At 38.0% G+C, this 18,279-nt stretch overlaps 1 protein-coding gene across 1 annotated transcript; it reads right to left on the reverse strand.

Annotated features, from left to right (window-relative positions):
- Positions 1–1,548: 1,548 nt before the first annotated feature.
- On the reverse strand, positions 1,549–17,975 carry LOC121947902 (plastin-3-like). The gene is made up of 16 exons (XM_042493085.1): positions 17,907–17,975; positions 13,076–13,144; positions 12,255–12,406; positions 11,373–11,502; positions 9,611–9,743; positions 9,377–9,458; positions 8,581–8,746; positions 8,126–8,265; positions 7,664–7,759; positions 7,236–7,422; positions 7,062–7,140; positions 6,832–6,949; positions 6,026–6,159; positions 5,456–5,579; positions 5,168–5,292; positions 1,549–4,076 (listed from the first exon to the last, which is right to left on the reverse strand). The coding sequence occupies exons 2-16, from the start codon at positions 13,134–13,136 to the stop codon at positions 3,944–3,946; spliced, it is 1,860 nt and encodes a 619-aa protein (XP_042349019.1). The 5' UTR covers positions 13,137–13,144; positions 17,907–17,975; the 3' UTR covers positions 1,549–3,943.
- Positions 17,976–18,279: the final 304 nt, after the last annotated feature.

Here is an 18,279-nt window from a genome sequence, read left to right on the forward strand (position 1 = left end):
ACACTGACAACATAAACACACAATCAAATACAGGCACTCACTGACATTAAAGAGACGCACAAACACAGAATGTCTCATGCAGACTGCCTAACACACACAACTCACTAACCAGCACACACACAATGATGGACCCACAGTCAGAAAAGGAAGGTCATCCAGTGCGAGGTCATCCTGTTTCAGGCATCACCACGGAAACTGGATGGCATAGCAACAAGCTGTATAGTAGTTATGACAACAGATCATAAGAGACAGAGAGATGTTGAAAATCAACAAACCTAATAAATTTCCAGATATCCCAATGTTATATTGTCACTCCTTAGGTTCAGCTCAGCTGCATCTCATCTCTATCAGTTTAGTTCGATTCACAAGATCAGACAAATAGTCATATGAAGGGCTGGATGGTTGGAGTGAACAAATGCTACCAATCAAAAGAGTGATTACATGGCACTGCACAAAAGCATACTTTAAATTGCAAATTGTGTGTGCCTGCGTATGTGGTTCTTTTTAATAGCACGCTCATCTGAATTCAAGAACCTTGTGTGAAGTGTCCTCTGAACTACAAGTGTGTCTTTGTGTGTGTATATTCTCCTGATTACTGCAAAAGAAGTGCCTTTATGCATGCACCTGCACACGCAAATTGAGACGTATTTTTATTTTAGTTTAGAAAATCCATTTTAATCCAAAATGCCATTCAGATCTGCCATTACAGCATGGCATTTAGCAGGGAATAAAAAGTTAAAATGTGCTTAATGTGTATTCTGAAACACAATTCAACCCAAATTCTGGTGCACACACACGAAACATGAAATCATGGGCAGATTGGAATTAAATGTCACAAGTGGTTGTGTGAATTAAACCAAGGACACATCAAGCTCCCTCCCAACAGTGATTACAACTATCCATACGACTATTCTATCATATGTATGGATATTATATCAACCTGTTGGCATAGCAACAGCCGAAATGCCTAGTATTGTGTAACAGAAAAAAATGTAACTTAATCTGAATTCTCTTGGATTTCTCCAAAATCAGACACTGAAAATATTGCACATGGTACTAAAATATGGATGCAGCTACACACACACACACACACACACACACACACACACACACAAGTTTCACAAATAGAACTACCGATGAACCTGCAGCATCTGGAGTGTGACACTAATACTGATCGTTGTGTGTTGGATCCCGTTTAGGTTTTTGGGACACTATTTACAAGTGTTTATTTCAAACAATTCAATTACGATTAAACGATTACAATATGATGAACAGAGAACAAATTTAATGAGAAAATGAAAATGTGGCAAATACTGTAGTGTACACAATAACAAAAATCTAGAAATAACAAAAGCCTTCTTTAAATCTCAATTTAAAATCCCAAATATTACATCACATAAAATAAGATGCCACATTTTTACTTGACACATATAATGATTTATTTCAATTTATTTTTTAGATTTTAATGCATAATAAAAGTGCAAGTTTAATCATTTTTTATAGTATAGTCAAGATTGTAGTTTGGACAGAAAACAGATAGCAATCCTAATATATGGAAAAATGCTTTTATTAAACATTATTTATCTGATTTTACACACTGAGATTTGGAAGTATTGCTGGTATGTAAAACAATATTTGAGAAACATTTGGGATAAAATAAAATAATAACAGAACAATGGTGGAATGTTAATATCAGCAGCAACACGTCTGGATAACTATTAAGCACATCCAACTGCAGCATTAAGACAAAAGTATTAACTATTATTTAGACTTACACAGCAATCTGTCTCAGGGTGACTTTTTTTTTATAACTTAAGTCATATTTCAATCATAGCTGCTCAGTCAGTAACAAAACAGTTTTGAACTAATTTTTCTCAGCATTTGTTACAGTCTGGGAAATCGTCTCTAGACAGCATTTTAATCATAGAGAGGAAGTCAGTGCACTGACAAACAGTTTGAGACAATGTAGGTGCTTATTGTCTTCTGTTTTACTGAGTTTATACAAAAGCAGTAGCAGCTTTAACATGTTAAAATTCATCCGTAGAAAAGAAACTGCTGCATCGACCAACAAAATAAACTGTTTCTATTTAATCTTAAATGGAAGCTGTGGCTTATTATTTCTATAAGGTGTTTATAAGGTAACTTTTGATCTACATTTGGGTTGAATATATCTTCGAGATACAATAAATGGCATTTTAAGAGATGCAGTATTCAGCTATTTAATTCCAGATTTGCAGTTTCGTGATGGACACATCAATGGATTGTGACATATTAAAGGATTTTGAATGTTTTTTTTAATATAAATTAATTTCAGTTTAAGTAATTGATTGTACTGATATGTTAATGAATTTTAATTGATTACCTGCAAGTTTTAAGTATTTAAAAATGATTTAACATCTTTAACGTTTTCTGAATAGCATTCAATTTTCACTGGAACTGGAAAAAAAGAAAAAAAGTCCCCTGTTAAGGTTCAAATTAAGGATTGGCATTTATGTTAATCCATTAAAAATACATAAATGTGTGCCTAATAAAAGACATAAGGTCTTATGGTAAAGCAAAATGATGTCCATCAATCCATTTAAATCTGATAACCGTTCCCTTAAAATCCCAGTAAAAATACTTTAATTACGTAAGTATTAATGGGTAAGCTCATGAACTTCAAAGGTTGTACAGTTTCTAGCAACATAAACTGCCTTTTCTCTAACACAGCTTTAGTCATATATATAAAAAAAGGCCAAAAGGTATTTGGTAAAGAATGTCGTATTATGGCTTAAGTACAATAAATGCTTGTTCTTTGCGTTGTCTGGCACATCGGAAGATACAGCAGAACTTAGTTGGCATAGGCGGTGACACATGGGAAACTCTACCGCAATGAGGCTGGGGGGGGGGCAAGAATGCAGGTAACACTGCAGTCTCACTGGAGACAAATAAAGTCAAATGCTGAGGAGAAATTAGAAAAATCACACTGAGAAATGTTAAGCTGTCATTATCTTAAAATGTTTCCCATGTCTCACAGCCACAAATATTCATTTGTTTTCTCAACAGGCTTACACCACATCAGGGTCACAGGCAGGCAGGAGTCTATCCCAGCATGCTCTGGGCACACTCTGGACTGGTCGCCAGTCTAGACACATTCACACTTATATTCATATCTACAGGCAATATTGGAAGCTGAGTGTTTTTTAAAGTGACACTTCTGCTAATCACTCAACCACCATATGTCCCAAAGGAAAACTGAGATCCAGAAAAAAAACAAATATTTACCATGTAGCTGTAATAGAAGTCTCACTTTACTCTGAACTTCCTTTTTAGCCCTACGTGGATGACTGTTGTTTTTGTCAATACACACTTAATATCCTTTTCAGATCAATCACTACTCAATACCATTAAGGTATCAACAAAAATAACTCAGTACCAAGTAGTCAGACAATACCTGCATTTGTTTATTTTTGTACCCAGATCAAGAAACAAATTGTTTTGCTTGCAGCAAATCACTACAAGTGTTGCAATTTAATGCAACATGTGATTGGCCGACTCCCACAGCAGCTACAACCGAAACAGTGTTGTGTGGTGTAGTCAAGTGTTTATTTGGACGGAGCGGCAGTTCAGCATGCGGAGATGTCACTGAAACAATCAGAAAAATGACCTTAATACACTTTCAAAATGTATTTCATGTAAACAAAAACAGGTATCAAAGTATTCTAATGGTATTGGTATCTCTTTAAGGGTACTGGTATTGGTACTGGTGTTGTCATTTTTTCAACAATACCCACCCCAAATGCAAAAAAGATTCATAAAGTGACACTTCTATTTTGGCTAACAAAGAATGGCTTTAAATATCAAGAAAATGCAGCGATGCGCACTCTCTTCATGTCTGATCCTGTCACACAGGCGAACACAGTCAGTCAGTGTGTGTCTGAGAGCGTGTGTTTGTGTATCTCCTTTATGCCTTTTTCATGCCTCTCCCCATCAGGCAGGCGAAGATGGTCATCACCATTTTAGGGTTGATCTCTACCAGGTCCTCAGGCAGAGCGTAGACCTTTGCCCCGATCTTCCTCGCCATGGAAATGGCGTACCTGGTGCAGGGAAGGATCATAGTTAGGATCACGATGGCAGCGTATTAGACTGTGACACTCTTTGCATTTTACAGTTGTTTGGTTAACATCAAATGCATTTATTTGTGTTTGACATTTTCTTTTATCAGCTAAAATATGGAGACTATGGAAACATTTGTGTCAAAATCATGCATTTGCAATGGGACAAGCTGAACATGGGGAAAAAAAAATTGCAAGCATGTTTGTTATGTTTGGTGGAATAATTGGTGATATTATCGACAGTTAGTGCACAATAATAACCTTCATAATAGCTAATCAGAAATGACCCACTGCAAAACTGTGATTGGCTGGCATTGTGGTGCACGGTAACAGTGTACAGGTAAACTGGACTGTGTTTATCTGACACATGAGCACCATTCATGTACACATCATTGCACTGGCTGCTGGGGCTACTACACAAGATGTCTCCAGCTCATCAGAAATACATTCACATTCACGCACACATTGATTGCACAATGGATGTGTAAAGAGAACTGGATACAGCTTTGAAGGCAGGCCCTCGTTCATTCTTCAGAAATTTGCTCAGTGTTTGGTATGAAGTTATCTTGGGCTCTCTACCATTTTGGGACTCATAGAGACTCACGGTGGCTTAGTACAGTCGAGTGCTTCAGACCGGCTACCGTCCTCCAGACAAATGGCTAACTTTTGGTTAGTGCTTGACTTGCTTAATGTGCACCTCTTCTAAACTTTTTAAATGTTATCAGACTGAACTGACCAAGTCCCGGTCATGAAATGAGTCATTTTGCAGGGGTTGTGATGCTCAAAAAAATGTATCAAGTGTTTTACGGACATCTCTTTTACAATTAAAGTCTATGGTGAAAGAGACTTTTTGGCATCACATGGCAGACCAGTATGATTTAATTCCACTTTTGGCCACTGTGTAAGATTGGCTTCAAAGCCCGACACTGTTCCTGAAAGCTTAGATTGCACAGACATGTAGACTAATCCTGTGCTCTAAATATCCCATTACACGCTCAGAATGTAGTCACAAATATGATGCAAAAACGCAGCAACTCGGAATAAAGAAAGCAAGAAAGCTAGTGGGCGATTACTTTGCATTGTTGAGTTTGTCTTCGTCTGACAGACTTCCTGTTTGAACCAGCTCAAAGTTCACACTATCTGGCTGAATGGCATCAATCAGGTCCAGAACTGGCATACTGGTACCGATCGTTTTGTCCTAAAAAAGGGGAATAATCACACTCATATCAAACACGTATCACATACATGCAACACACTTTAAAAACCAAGGCAAGAACTGACCTTTTACTTAAAACAATGATACTGCACACAGGATGGTTGTGTTGTAAAACTATACGTTTAAAAACTGAAGTTATGCTCACCTTGAAGCTTTTGATTGAGGAACTCTTGCCAGCGTCAGCCAAAGTCTTGTTGACCCATGAAATTATCAAATCATCTCCTGCAACTTCTCCATCTCCAAGGTTTTCAAGAATATTTAACGTGTACCTGCGTGTAGATAATAAGATCACATGTGAGAATATCAACAGTTAAATCCGGTGTGGATCTTGGGGTACAACCAGTGAGATAAATATTTTGTATAAATATTTTAAGGTCCAACATGCTACTGTTATAAAAATCAAACAATGAATGTAAAATCTATTTCAGTATCTTGTTGTTATTAATTACGTAAACAGTTAACTGTGCTCTGATGTCCAAAGTAAATGATAATATTTAGCAAATCAATACTACATCTCCTATAAACCCCATTAAATTCAGGTGCAAAAAGGGGAAATTCTTCACTCCTTCTCTGGTGTATTTTCACGTGTTCATCAGCTGTATAGTAACTTAAACATAGATGCTTGTCCCTCTTCTCAATGCTGTTTTTCCTTTTTAATGGTATTTTTCTAAACATGTCAGAGTTACTATATAATAAAATTAAGTTTCACTGTCACCTTCTCATCAGCTGCCAAACCAATGCCAGAGTTAGAGTCGAATTTCCATCGTAGAGGTCCTGTCCGCCAATCCCCACCAGGGAGAAACCAGCTTTGTCCTTACCCAGTTTAACAGCATAATTGCAATTTTCCATCTGTTGTACACACACACATAAAGTCATTTATTTCACAACAACGCATGAAAATGAGTTCAAAATGAGACAGTTTTACTTTCTTTTTTTAAACGTAATTATTTTCGATAATTGAATTTCTTCCTCATTGAAGGGGACTTCAGAACATTCTGAATGTTCTGTTTCCAATATTTTTTCTTTATTTGAGACAAATTAATATTTGATCATAAAAGATTTTTTTTTTATATGGTCATCTAATCCAGGGACTCGAAATTATATAGGTCACACTGCTACATGTAGCTGCATGCTAATGTCAGAGGAACATGTCCACCTGTGAAAATTTTGGTTACAGTCATTTCCCGGCTGCAATGATGGTGCAGAGATGCCAAAAAGTGGAAGACACAGAAACAAAAACAGAAACAATCAGAGCAGACTGGGCTGTTTCAGAAGGAGGGCTTTAAGAGACAGACACTAAAACGAAGTGTTTCACCAGAGGGTGAAAACAGGTATATTCAAGCAGATGGAATGAGGAAATATAACATGTTTTTTGAATAGTGAAGCATGTAAACACGTTCTAGTAGAGACCAAAATGAGTATGAAGTATGAACCTGAAAATGAACATGATAGGTTCTCTTTTAGCTTCATGTTTCACATCCGTTCTTTAAAGCAGCAAAGTAGTATGTACAGTACACATACCTTTTTTAAAAGCCCTGCTCCTCCCTTGAATGGAGGGCGGTTGACTTTGCACTCCCAGTCCACTGGCACCTTAATCTTTTCGTAAAGCTGGAGAATCACCATGGCATCCTGCAGGTCACTGCATGAACACACATATACACACATGGATGTGTTTAAACTCTGTGTAACAGTGTGGCAATAAGCAGTGAAAATAAACATTACAGCAAGTCATTTCAGGCTGTTATACCGACCCGTAGATATGGTGAACATGTGGACTGACTCCGAGAGAGTTCATCCAGTTCCTGAAAGTTCTCTCCTCTCTGGTCTCACCTTGACACAGACATCAAGAGAGAGAGAAGTTAGCCTCACAGGTGTTAGCTGCATCCTACATGTATGGACATGGATTATTCATCCATGCTGCTTACTGATCAGATTCCAGTCTTGGTCCTCTGGTTTGGTGAGAGCCGGGTATTTGTTGAAGAGCGTGGCTACGAAGGCCATGTTGAGCTTTGAATTTCCAGAGACGATATCAGTGGCAGTTACAAACTGTCGGCATCCGAGGCGGTCGGCCTGTTTGAGCACAAGCTCTGCTCTCTTTGTAAGATCCTTCTCCTGGTGACATACAGACAAACACAGATGAACATTTTGTTGTTGTTTTGTTGTCATGTGTGTGTGTTTAAAACTTTTATTCTCAGTGTGATTCTGTAGATTTTTTAATATCCAGTGAGGTCAAAAGTCATTACTGCATTAATGTATAGGGTAAACAACATGGAGGAAAGAAAGCAGTAAGCAAGAGTATTCCACTAAGTTTAAAAGTTGCATATTACACACAGACATCGCTTTATCAACTTACATAAAGACCAGTCATGTCGATCTCAATCCGTGGAACGTCCTCTTTGCTGCCATCTGGAGCAATCTGCTCAAGCAGGTGGAAGTACGCCTTGGAGTCCTGCACACAAACACACACAAAGTAAGAAATACAAGAATTAAGCTGTCTGACACAAGCCCCTCTCACACATGCATTACTCAGAGGAGCTGTGAGTGAAAGTCAAGTGGCAACCTCAGACCAAACAATTCACATTTTTGAAATGTGATTAAACCAAACAAAGTATTTTCATGTGAGAATGTTTCTGCCACAATCTCCTGTTGTGTGCTGCATGTGTGAAAGGGAAACTCCAGACAACAACCAGATATCTGGCCATTGTCTAGAGTTTATATGAGAAGACGGCTACAGGTATTTGCTTGAAACTGAGGTTTAGCCATAAGATGACTCTTTACAGTAAGAGTTTTAGGAATCACACTGAGATTTCCCTACCTTGATATCTCCAGAAAAGTTTGATATGGACATGCCAGCTTTCTTTAAATGGAAATTGGCCCAGCGCAGCAGCAGCTCCTCCGGACTGAGCTTCATCAGCTCCTCCAGACTCTCCCCTTCCTCCAGCAATGCTGCTATAGCTGTGCACAGAGAGACAAGTTGATATGTGATGGTGAAGTGATCAGCGAATAAACGTCAATTCAAGGCAAAATGTTTGTATGAGAAAGATTGTCAGCATGTATTGGTCAAATGTATAATTCTTTGTTATAATTCTTACTTTTATGTTGCTATGTTTTCATGCTGGCAGTCTCTGTTATATTGTCATTTTTAGTTCCTCTGCGTGGGAACATTACATCTGGTTTTGTATCTACAGACACGTCTGAGTGTGTGTGTGTGTATGTATGTGTGTATGTGTGTGTGTGTGTCTGTGTGTGTATGTGTGTGTGTGTACACACCTTCATTGCGGCTCAGCTCTATATCAGCGAACAGTCCTATCTTGATAATCTGCCAGAGGAGTCCAAGCACCAGGTGAGGTTTTCCCTCCTTCAGATCTTGAGCTCCGATGTTGACAACTTGGCAGCCGATGGCCGAGGCTGAGTTCAGAGCCAAGTTCAGATTCTCCTGTTGGTGGAAAAAATAAAGTTGGATCATAAAGGTTCAATACATTGTTAATATGTATAACCAGTGATGTAAATTTAGATATGAAGGTGGTATCAGTGTAAAAAAATAAAAGCTAGCTGTTTATTGATTGTGAATTGCCTTCATTTATGTGTATATTTGCCTCTGCCCTGGTGATGGCCATGGCTGAAAGCACTATGTTTTCGGGTTGTTCTTCTATTCCATTCTTGTGAACGCAATATCTAAAGAACAAATTTTGAATTTCTTCAGACTTAAAACAAATGTCTACTTGGACTCAACGATCAACTGATGAGATTTTGTTGGTAAAGGTCAAGGTCACTGCGGCTGTGTATGTCTTATTTTTGTGAAAGCAATATCTCATGAATAGCTTGATGGAATTTTTCTTTTTTCGAATTTGGCACAAACATCCACTCATTCAAATATGGTCAATAGTGTCAAGGACACTCTGACCTCACAAAAGATGTGTATGAAGCACCCATGTTTTCACAGACATGGATGTAAACTGCAAGTGCAGTATATAACTGTGGGCTGGTAATTCAAGTCCTTTACGATTTATGTAAGAAAGTTATTCACACTAAACCCAACATATATAGCTGAGAAGTCAGCACTAACCTGTGTGGTGAAAGGTGTGAGTTTCTTTTTGTTTATGGTTCTTTCATCAATGGTGTCGGGAACAGAGAGGTTGATGAGTTTACTGCAAAAGCAAACGTGAGAAAAACATATCAAAATCAGTGGAGCTGAAAGTAAGATTAAGGATAAGGGTAAAAATTCCAATTGTGAAAACACAAGTACAGATGAAGTGAGTCACTCTTTGATATGATTTTTGTCAAATTTGTGAAGGTTTACCAAAGTATGATGCCGTCTGCCACTGCTTTAAACAGAGCCTCTGTTTCAGGGTTGATGGGCAGGACGTGTTCACAGTCTGGATCCTTCTCCAAAGACGAGTTGATGTAGTTGGCAAAGGCAAAGCGCTCCTGCTCTGAAATACAGTTGAATCAAGTGTCACATCCTTTCATTATCAATGTCTTGGCTTAAGGACATTGATTACAGTGGACAGGGAACCCTCATATATCATTTTACAGGTATTGACATTACGAGACAATAGGCCCCTGAACACGTTTAGAAGGCCACAGCTACATAGGAGCAAGAAACACCGAATTTATAGCTGTTCAGCCTCTTTTTGTTGTTGTTTTGCGTCATTATGCTTCACTCTGGGTTGTATGGTTGTATGTCTGCTTGTGGTCAGTTTTTATCTCTTTGCAGTTGTTTGACATCACTTTGCAGTCATTATGTTTCTCTTTGTGGCTGAATTATCCCATTTTTTAGTCAAACCACATCTCTTTGTAGTCATTGTATGCCTTATGTGGTTGTTTTGTCTCTCTTTGTGGTCGTTTTGCCCTTATTTGAAGTCATATTGCATCTCTTTGTAGTTGTTTTGTGTCTCTTTATTAGTGTTGGGTGATATGGAAAAAAGTCAAATCACTATTTCTGTCAAGCTTAAAGGCTCCCTTTTAATCCTAAGTGAGATATGAAGATATCATAGTTCACTGACAGTTTTTACTTGGCCATGGTAAACATATGATTCATTATTATTTATTAGACTAGCATTGTATAAAAATTAAAAGCTCCATCTTGAACAAACTTCAGGTAAACCTAAGCACATTGTGGCCAACCTCTCCCAACTGCAGGACTCTGACTTCAACTTCTGTGAATCTTCTGAGAAATGTGCTATTAATCATTTTACTCAGGAAAAAAAACAACAACTTTTGAGAAGGCCTACTTCTCCTATAGCTGCCAACAGCCTGCCAACATTCCCAGTGAGAGAAAGGGTGAAAATAAGTTAATGTGCCTGTGGCTCCAGGCCCCCAAAACATTGCATCCGCCCCTGGTAATATTAACAAGAGCTCAGCGTGAGCGGCTGGATGAGACACGGAGCGATGCGTCCTGGTGTTTCTAAATAATTCATTCAAAGTCTGATTAAAGTTGAAACTAACACAGAGTGGTCTGTAGAAGTCTAAAGAAGTCACTTTCCACTGCTTCAAATTTGGCTGTTTACGACACTTTGGTGCTGTGAAGCTCTGCTCTGTTTGTCTGTCTCACGGAGCTGCTGTCGGACCATCAGCTGTTTGTTTCATTATGATGAAACGCTGTGGAAGCTCATACAGCTCGGTTATCAAACACTCAGCTTTTCTAGAGTTAAAGTCGTTTACTGCATTTGGCTCCCTGCAGCGCTATTCTTGTTATCTTTGGCTGTTTGTGTTGTCTGTCAAAACATGCGTTCTATCGACATTCTATTGACATTCTATTGACTAAGTCTCATATTTCAATCGAGGAAAAGTTAATTCACGATTGATATCCTTTTGCATTTTATCACCAAGCCCTCCTCTTTATAGGTATTTGGTGTCTCTGCAAATGCTTTGCAACTCTTAGTAGTCATTTTCTGTCTTTGTTTGTGTTTCTTTGCAGTCATTTTGTGTCTCTTTCTGGGCAGTACATGTCCTTAAATAACATTTTGCAGGTGAAAGCCAGAGACAGCCTCTGGACCTGTTCCCTGTAGGCCCACTCAGTAATCCATCCATGGGAATTGTGTTAAGGGAGCTTTACTTACCAGAGATTGAATGCTGAGTTCCTGCACTTGAGATCTCGCTGGTGCCCCCGATGTTGACGATGCCTTCTTTCTTGTTGAGAGCTTTTTTGAAACCCTCGGCTACCTTGTCATCCTTCAGTTCCCTGTAAATCTGAATGTGTACACAAAAACAAGCAGATGCTTAGAGTCAATCAAAATATGTCTTTATTATTTAAGATACTGATTAATATAGTTAGTCAGTCAGCTCTTGATTTAGTTTCAGAGTCAGTTACTATCACAGACAGTACCTTAGTTTGAATCAATTCTAATGAATTTTATACTAATTGGGTGACCTTAATCAACATTTAGTTCACTTCTATAAACGGATATCTGCATATGTGTGCAGAATCTGTGGGAAACGAGACAAGAGTTTGGTACAGAAAGCGTTCTGGTCTCAGTTTCAAGTCTAATGTAGTCTAAGTAGATTTAAAAATCACATCTGAGAGGCAGGTAAAAAGTCCCTGTGGAGAGCAAAGGAGGCAGAAGACACTGGCCAAAAAACAAAACCCATCAGCTATCGTCTGATAACACAGTTTAGCTTTTAATTGGTTTATTAGCTGGTTACATCTGACAAAAGGATCAACAACTCTAACTTGCAAATCAGATGCTAATCAGACTGTAAACAACAACCAACGAATGTAAGAGGAAGTCTTAACCTGGATATTTAAGTTATCCAGATATCTGCTGTCTACACTGGACCCTCGGAAATGTTGGCCATTGCTAAATCAATGTTAAAATGTTGTCAGATGATAACCAATTTACATTTAGTTGATAATTAGTTTACTGTTAGTAAAGTTGTTAATCAGTTTAGTTGGTTGGTTGAGAGTTAGTAAGTGAGTTAGTGAGTTAGTTAGTGTTACCTACAGCCGTGAACTCTTCCATGCTGATGCGACTGTCGTTGTCTTTGTCCAGCTTCTTAAGGAGTTCTCTGATCTTGAAACCAGGCATAGTAAAACCCACCTCACGGAAAAGACTGCTGAGTTCACAGGCGGTGATGTAACCATTACCATCCACATCTAAAGAAGTGGGGTGGAGCCAAGAGGAAAGATAAAAACTTTATTATTTTGAGTCTACGCTGCTCATGATTCAGTCAGTATCATCTAAACACCTGGAGTCTGGTGGGACTAGATTTAGCCTCTGCGTGATTTACATGTGTTCATAGTTGTTTACAATAGAGGAGTAAATATTTGCAGTTAAAAACACAGTGTCACTAGTGGTTAAAAAGAAAGCTTACGCCAGGAGACAGTTAGCTTAGCATTAAGACTTAAACTGAAAGAAACAGCTAGCCCAGCACTTTGTTAAGGAAACAAAATCCATGAATGAGGACCCACTCCCTATGTAGATATAAATGGCTTATTCTGAGATACTGAAAACAACACAAACAAACAACAATTTAATTATAGACTAAAGACAAACATACTTATTACAATATATTATTTTCAATTTCTGCTCATATGTTCCTCTAAATCCTACTCATTGGACCTTTGAGCGATCACTTAAATGAGGGTGCATCCAAGGTTTCACGTCTTGTCATATTTCGCAGGATAAAACTGTCTGTCAGATGGTGCAAACACCATGTATACAAACGTGATTGTACGATGCTGCACCCCACTTTGAACAGGTTTGACTGATTCATCATTGTCTGATGGGTCCCTGCAAAATACACACACACACATTTCACTCACCCACTTTCTGGAAGCCCTCCACGATCTCCTCCATCTCCTCGGCGCTCACAATTGCTGACATGCTGACTCCTATAAAATAGCACAGTAGCTGCATTTACAATTTGAACTCTTTACACATTATATCACCTATTTCTAGAAAAAATCTTCCTTAGACTAAACTACAACCACAGATCGTATCACTGCGCAGAGGTTATAGAGCATCTACTCATGGACGAGAGGCTTGTAAACATTAATGGCTTGTAAACATTAAAATAGTTACTACATTAAACTGCTCACAAGATCTGTGGCTTATCTTGAGTAAACCGGTCAAAACAATCTGGATTAATAAATACCTCTATAGACCTCTATCAGACTTGATTAAATCTGTGAGACAACATCTTAAATACGGATGTGAATTTTTTTTTTTTTCTTCTTTTTTCTTTTATTAATTAATTTATTTATTTATTTATTTTCTTGCTATTATTGTTATCGCAATACTTATTCTTGCAATACTGTTGCCATTTTGCATGCCGAGGAAAGAAATATAAGTGCATTCATGGAACCCTTTTTAAGTTTTGCTGAACAGCAGCACTGTGGTGAAAAAAAGACAATCATGAGATTACTACAAATGCTAAAACTTAGTGTCGCCACTCTTCAAGTAGAGAAGAGTCAGTAAAGTTTAATAAACTAGCTAACAATAGCCAACATAAGCTATTGGTCACACCAGGCCACCGAAGCCTTTAACAGCAAAACCCCTTTATGTGGAACTCAGCAAAACAAGAGTTCTATGCCTATAAAATTGAGATTTTCATGTGTTATTTCTCCTTTTAAGAGTTACATAGTCCCACTTTTTATAAATCTTTTCAGCCTGTTGTCCTGCTGTTGGTTTCTTGGGTTTCTGTATTGAACTCGGGCATCTCAGAGTAAAAGGAATTTGTTAAATAAGATGGCTCGAGGCTCTATTAGCTCAGTCTATGGGATATGATATCGGGGCGTGTCCGTTTTTCCTCTATTTACCGTTACATGCTTGGGCCAGCCTGGGGGCACACTCTCTAACAGCACAGCTCTGTTAACTCAGCCAGGAAAACAGATAGTAGCTTGATCTATTATACAAGGAGCCATTTAGCATGCTAGTTACATCAGCCTAGAGATCCTTATAACATCTAATAGATGTAGATTGCCTTTGATGTAATATGATTCTGTAATGGAGGGCATAGACAATTCGTATTATAGCTCTCTTAGAAAGCTATTCATATTACAGCTAATGTATAAAATACGCGTAGCTCCCCCAAAACACGAAATGATCCGCTGGAGACTGTACATAGAATCATAGACCTGCATATTTATTACTGCCTTGGCTAAAGGTTAAAGCATGATTTCACCCAAATAGCCAAAAAAATCTAACTTTAAATGACAGTCCCAATGATTTTCTGCTATAAATAAACTACAGTCATAGTGGAATTTCACTATGGACATAATTTGTTTGGTTTTTTTGTTTTACGTTTTGAGATCTTGTGCCCTTGACACTTCCCAAACACGATTGAGATGATGTTTTGGCCTCTCCAACACGGTTTCCCACACATCCATTAATTTGTGGCGGCCAGCCAGAATTAAAACATTTGCCGCCATTAATAGATTTTCTATTTGTGGAGCTGGATTGTTCATTAGGAGCTCTGTTGAAATATCCATACTGTTGGTTATTTATTACTCCATACTGTTGGAGCAGACAGCGTACTCTGGGCACAGACAAAGCAGCAGAATGCCAGGTGCTTTGAAATCTAAATCAACTGCTGGGTCTAAAAGTTTGCATTCACTCGCAGCAGCTTGTCCTGTCATCCATGGACCCGATGCTCTGATCAGATTGACAGATAAATTAACCACCACCAGGCAAATCACAAACTTAAAATCATCAATCGTATATATATTGTCAGCTACCACAAATACACTCAAAAGTATCCAAAAAACACACGGTTCACCACATTTTCAGCTGACTGAAGTCTTAACACATCCCAAAAGCAGACCAAAGGTGGTATCTACTAAAGGTTTTTTGAGGCATACTGTACAAAAATATTTCTTTTTAATTTGGGATAGCTGCCCCTTTGATACCACCTGATACGCCAATGAAGTGAGGTAGCTTTGTTTTGGCATTCATATCCCTTCACATAAGTCCTAATGTAGCAAAAGCAAAGCTCGGTAGTTGCATGGCAGCTTAATGCATCATACATCAGATAATGATATAGAGAATATTAGCCTTGATATAAAGTCCCAGCAGTAAGAGTAAATGTGATTAGACTATACTGTATGATTCAGAGAGCTCTCTGCTGTAGAGTGCAGAGTCCTGCACGCTGAGACAAAAACCTTATGGCAACTTGATGTATTACATCCACAGGCAATCAATAAAGTCTGGAAGCCAAAGCCATCCACACAAATAATGCATTGTAAGCCTGAGATATCATGATATCTAACTCCAAACATCACAGAAAAAGAGGGCAATGGAACAGATAAACCAAAATACAATTTTCCTTGTTTTGACATCCATTAAAATATTTGATTTGATGATTTTTCTCCACTTTTTCAACCTAAGACTTTGAAAGAACATTAGCTTGACACTGGTGAGAAAATTCTCTTAAATTACTGCTTTCACTATTTGTTTTATTCCAAATCACCTTTTCACATCGAAATTCACTTAATTTCTATTAGGATTCCTCTCAGACTAAAAGATTTCACGTGCCATGATCATGTTGCAGCACTGGCACATAATCAAATCGACTACGCTTCAGCACCAACATGCAAACAAATTGGCTGCTTAGTAATGCATACACACTGAGATACAGGCAGGTAATCACAGGGCCACGACTGTCCCCAAAAACAGCTGAGACAAATACAGTTTGTTTGAGCCTCTCCTAAGAAAATAATGTAATATTCGTGGTCAGATGACACATTACTTAATGTCAGCTATCTATTGTCGAGGTTATTTGAATAATGTATGGCCATGTATTCTCCCTTATGCAAAACAGGCCTGTACAAACAATACAGACCTTCTAATGGAAATGGAAGACCTTAAAACAATAGTTATTGATTTACCAAACTGGACAGCGTGGAGCATTTTCTAATCATTGCATTGCACATAAAAAAAGGAAGCTATATTTTTAATCTTTAATTTTTGTGTTTTTGCAATTCTAAATCGTTTTAACTTTTTCAGTGTTCATGCTCAATTGTTGGATTACAGAAAAACATCCTTACTGCCACAAGATGTCCCCTGCTACACCCAAGAACAGTGAATGCCTCTAAGGTTTGTCCTTGCTCTGTTTTCTGGCTATAAAGTAGGGGTAGATTAGATGTGCATTTATGCCAGTATTACCTAGAATACACATAAATGCCAAATTAAATAACATCACATTTGAATACAGCATGATTTAGGAAATAGGCTATCTGTATCTGTGCCAGTGTGGTGGAACATGCCAGCTGATAAAGTCTTTGCTGTCCTTAACCCTTTGAGACCTGAGCAAAATGTCTTCATTTCTTTCAAAAACATAGTAAGGAGGCAGTGAGCAACTTAAAAACACATGGCCCAAAAATAGCAAGAAATTAGTAAAAGAAACAAGAAAATGACCTCGAGAAATTGCAGAACATCCAAATAATTTTTTTTTTCTTCCTGTAACATAATTTTAAAATTCAATTATACATATTCATGATAGTTTTTTGGCCATTTTTCAGTATTTTTTAAACGTTTCTGTGATCATTGTCACCAATTTTTTTCAAACTAATTTTCAATTTATTTCCAGGTAATTGTCCTTGCTACCTTTTGCTATTTTTTTGCAATGTGTGGGACATTTATTGCCAAGTTGGTCATTGCATTTTTCCCCGTGTTTCTGAAAGAAATTAAACCATTTGCTTGTGACAGGTGTCCGAGTGCTGCACAGGAAAAGCAGTGTTGATCCAGGTTAACCAGAAAGGGACAACACCAAACTACACTGATTAAAAAAATTGAAAACATAAATCGGTCATCAAATCCCATAAATAATTAATGGCACTGCATTGTGTGGACAATTTGTCCTCCAGATTCACATTCTGAGGATTCATTGTGTCATCCAGCCACACCAGCAGTGATGCACATGATTGAAAGAGTGTGTGTGAGTGTGTGATAGGAATCCTGATGGACCTCACACCTACACCCTCCCCACCCCCCCCCACCCCCCACACATGGCCATGTATCTAGGACTACAGTATAATTTACAAATTTAGAAAAACACTTAAAAGCCTATGTATGGGAAATAAACACTATAAAAGTGTTTGTTTAAACTTGTACCAAGAAATTTACTATTACAAGCATTATTGCAAGCATTTACTTCAAGAAAAGGATTGTCTTGGCAAAATCTAATCATAATCTTAGAAAAAGAAAAAAGATTTGATTCCTTGAGCTAGCTACATGGGCTTATCCATAAATCAGCTAGCATAATGCACACTTTGAACAGGCAATGTCGAATAGAAGCCTCTCACATAATTGCCTGTACTGATAAAATTGTAGTACAAATTAAATAAAACAAGCACACATGCATGTACACGGCATTAACATTAAATAACGTTCACTGGAAATATTGTGGAAGTAGATAATTAAGTGTCTAAACTAGCTAGCTTAATGCTACATTACTCACAAATACTGCGCATTTTTAGCTACTGGTATCGTTTGTTTTTTAATTCACATGTCACACGGTTCGCTGAGAAATGTTTTAAAGTTATTATCTGGATGTAAGAGCCGCAGCTGTGCCGCAGTGAGTTATAAATCCTCACTGTCAGCAGGACACGACTCCTGAGCCACGGGAAAACGCCCTGAAAAGCTCCTTCCTCTTACCTGAAGTCCGCTGATGCTTCTCAGTACAATCACCCGGGGAAATGAATCCCTGTGTCGGCCTCTTGCTGCTCCTCTGTCCCGTTTTCTTCAGCTGACACCGCCCGTGAGGAGAACCGCTCCTCCCCTCCGCGCCACTCCCTCTCTGAAACCAACCAACCAACCACCAACCCTCCTCCGCCTCCCTGCCATCAGCAGTCCTGTCTGACCCACATATATATATATATATATATATATACATATACATATACACATACACACACACACACACATACATATATATATATATATATATATACACATATAGAGTGTATATATATGATATATATAGATATATATATATATATATATAATGTATATATATATAAAGTCTGAC

The sequence above is a fragment of the Plectropomus leopardus genome, chromosome 9 (genome assembly GCF_008729295.1).
Source record: "Plectropomus leopardus isolate mb chromosome 9, YSFRI_Pleo_2.0, whole genome shotgun sequence".
Lineage (NCBI taxonomy): Eukaryota > Metazoa > Chordata > Actinopteri > Perciformes > Serranidae > Plectropomus > Plectropomus leopardus.

Coding starts and splice junctions, on each gene's coding strand:
- LOC121947902 (XM_042493085.1), bottom strand. CDS start 13,136: ATGTCAGCAATTGTGAGCGCCGAGGAGATGGAGGAGATCGTGGAGGGC. Junction 7,423..7,663: donor TCGACATGACTGGTCTTTAT/GTAAGTTGATAA, acceptor GTATGTCACCAG/GAGAAGGATCTTACAAAGAG. Junction 6,160..6,831: donor GAGCAGGGCTTTTAAAAAAG/GTATGTGTACTG, acceptor TGTGTACAACAG/ATGGAAAATTGCAATTATGC.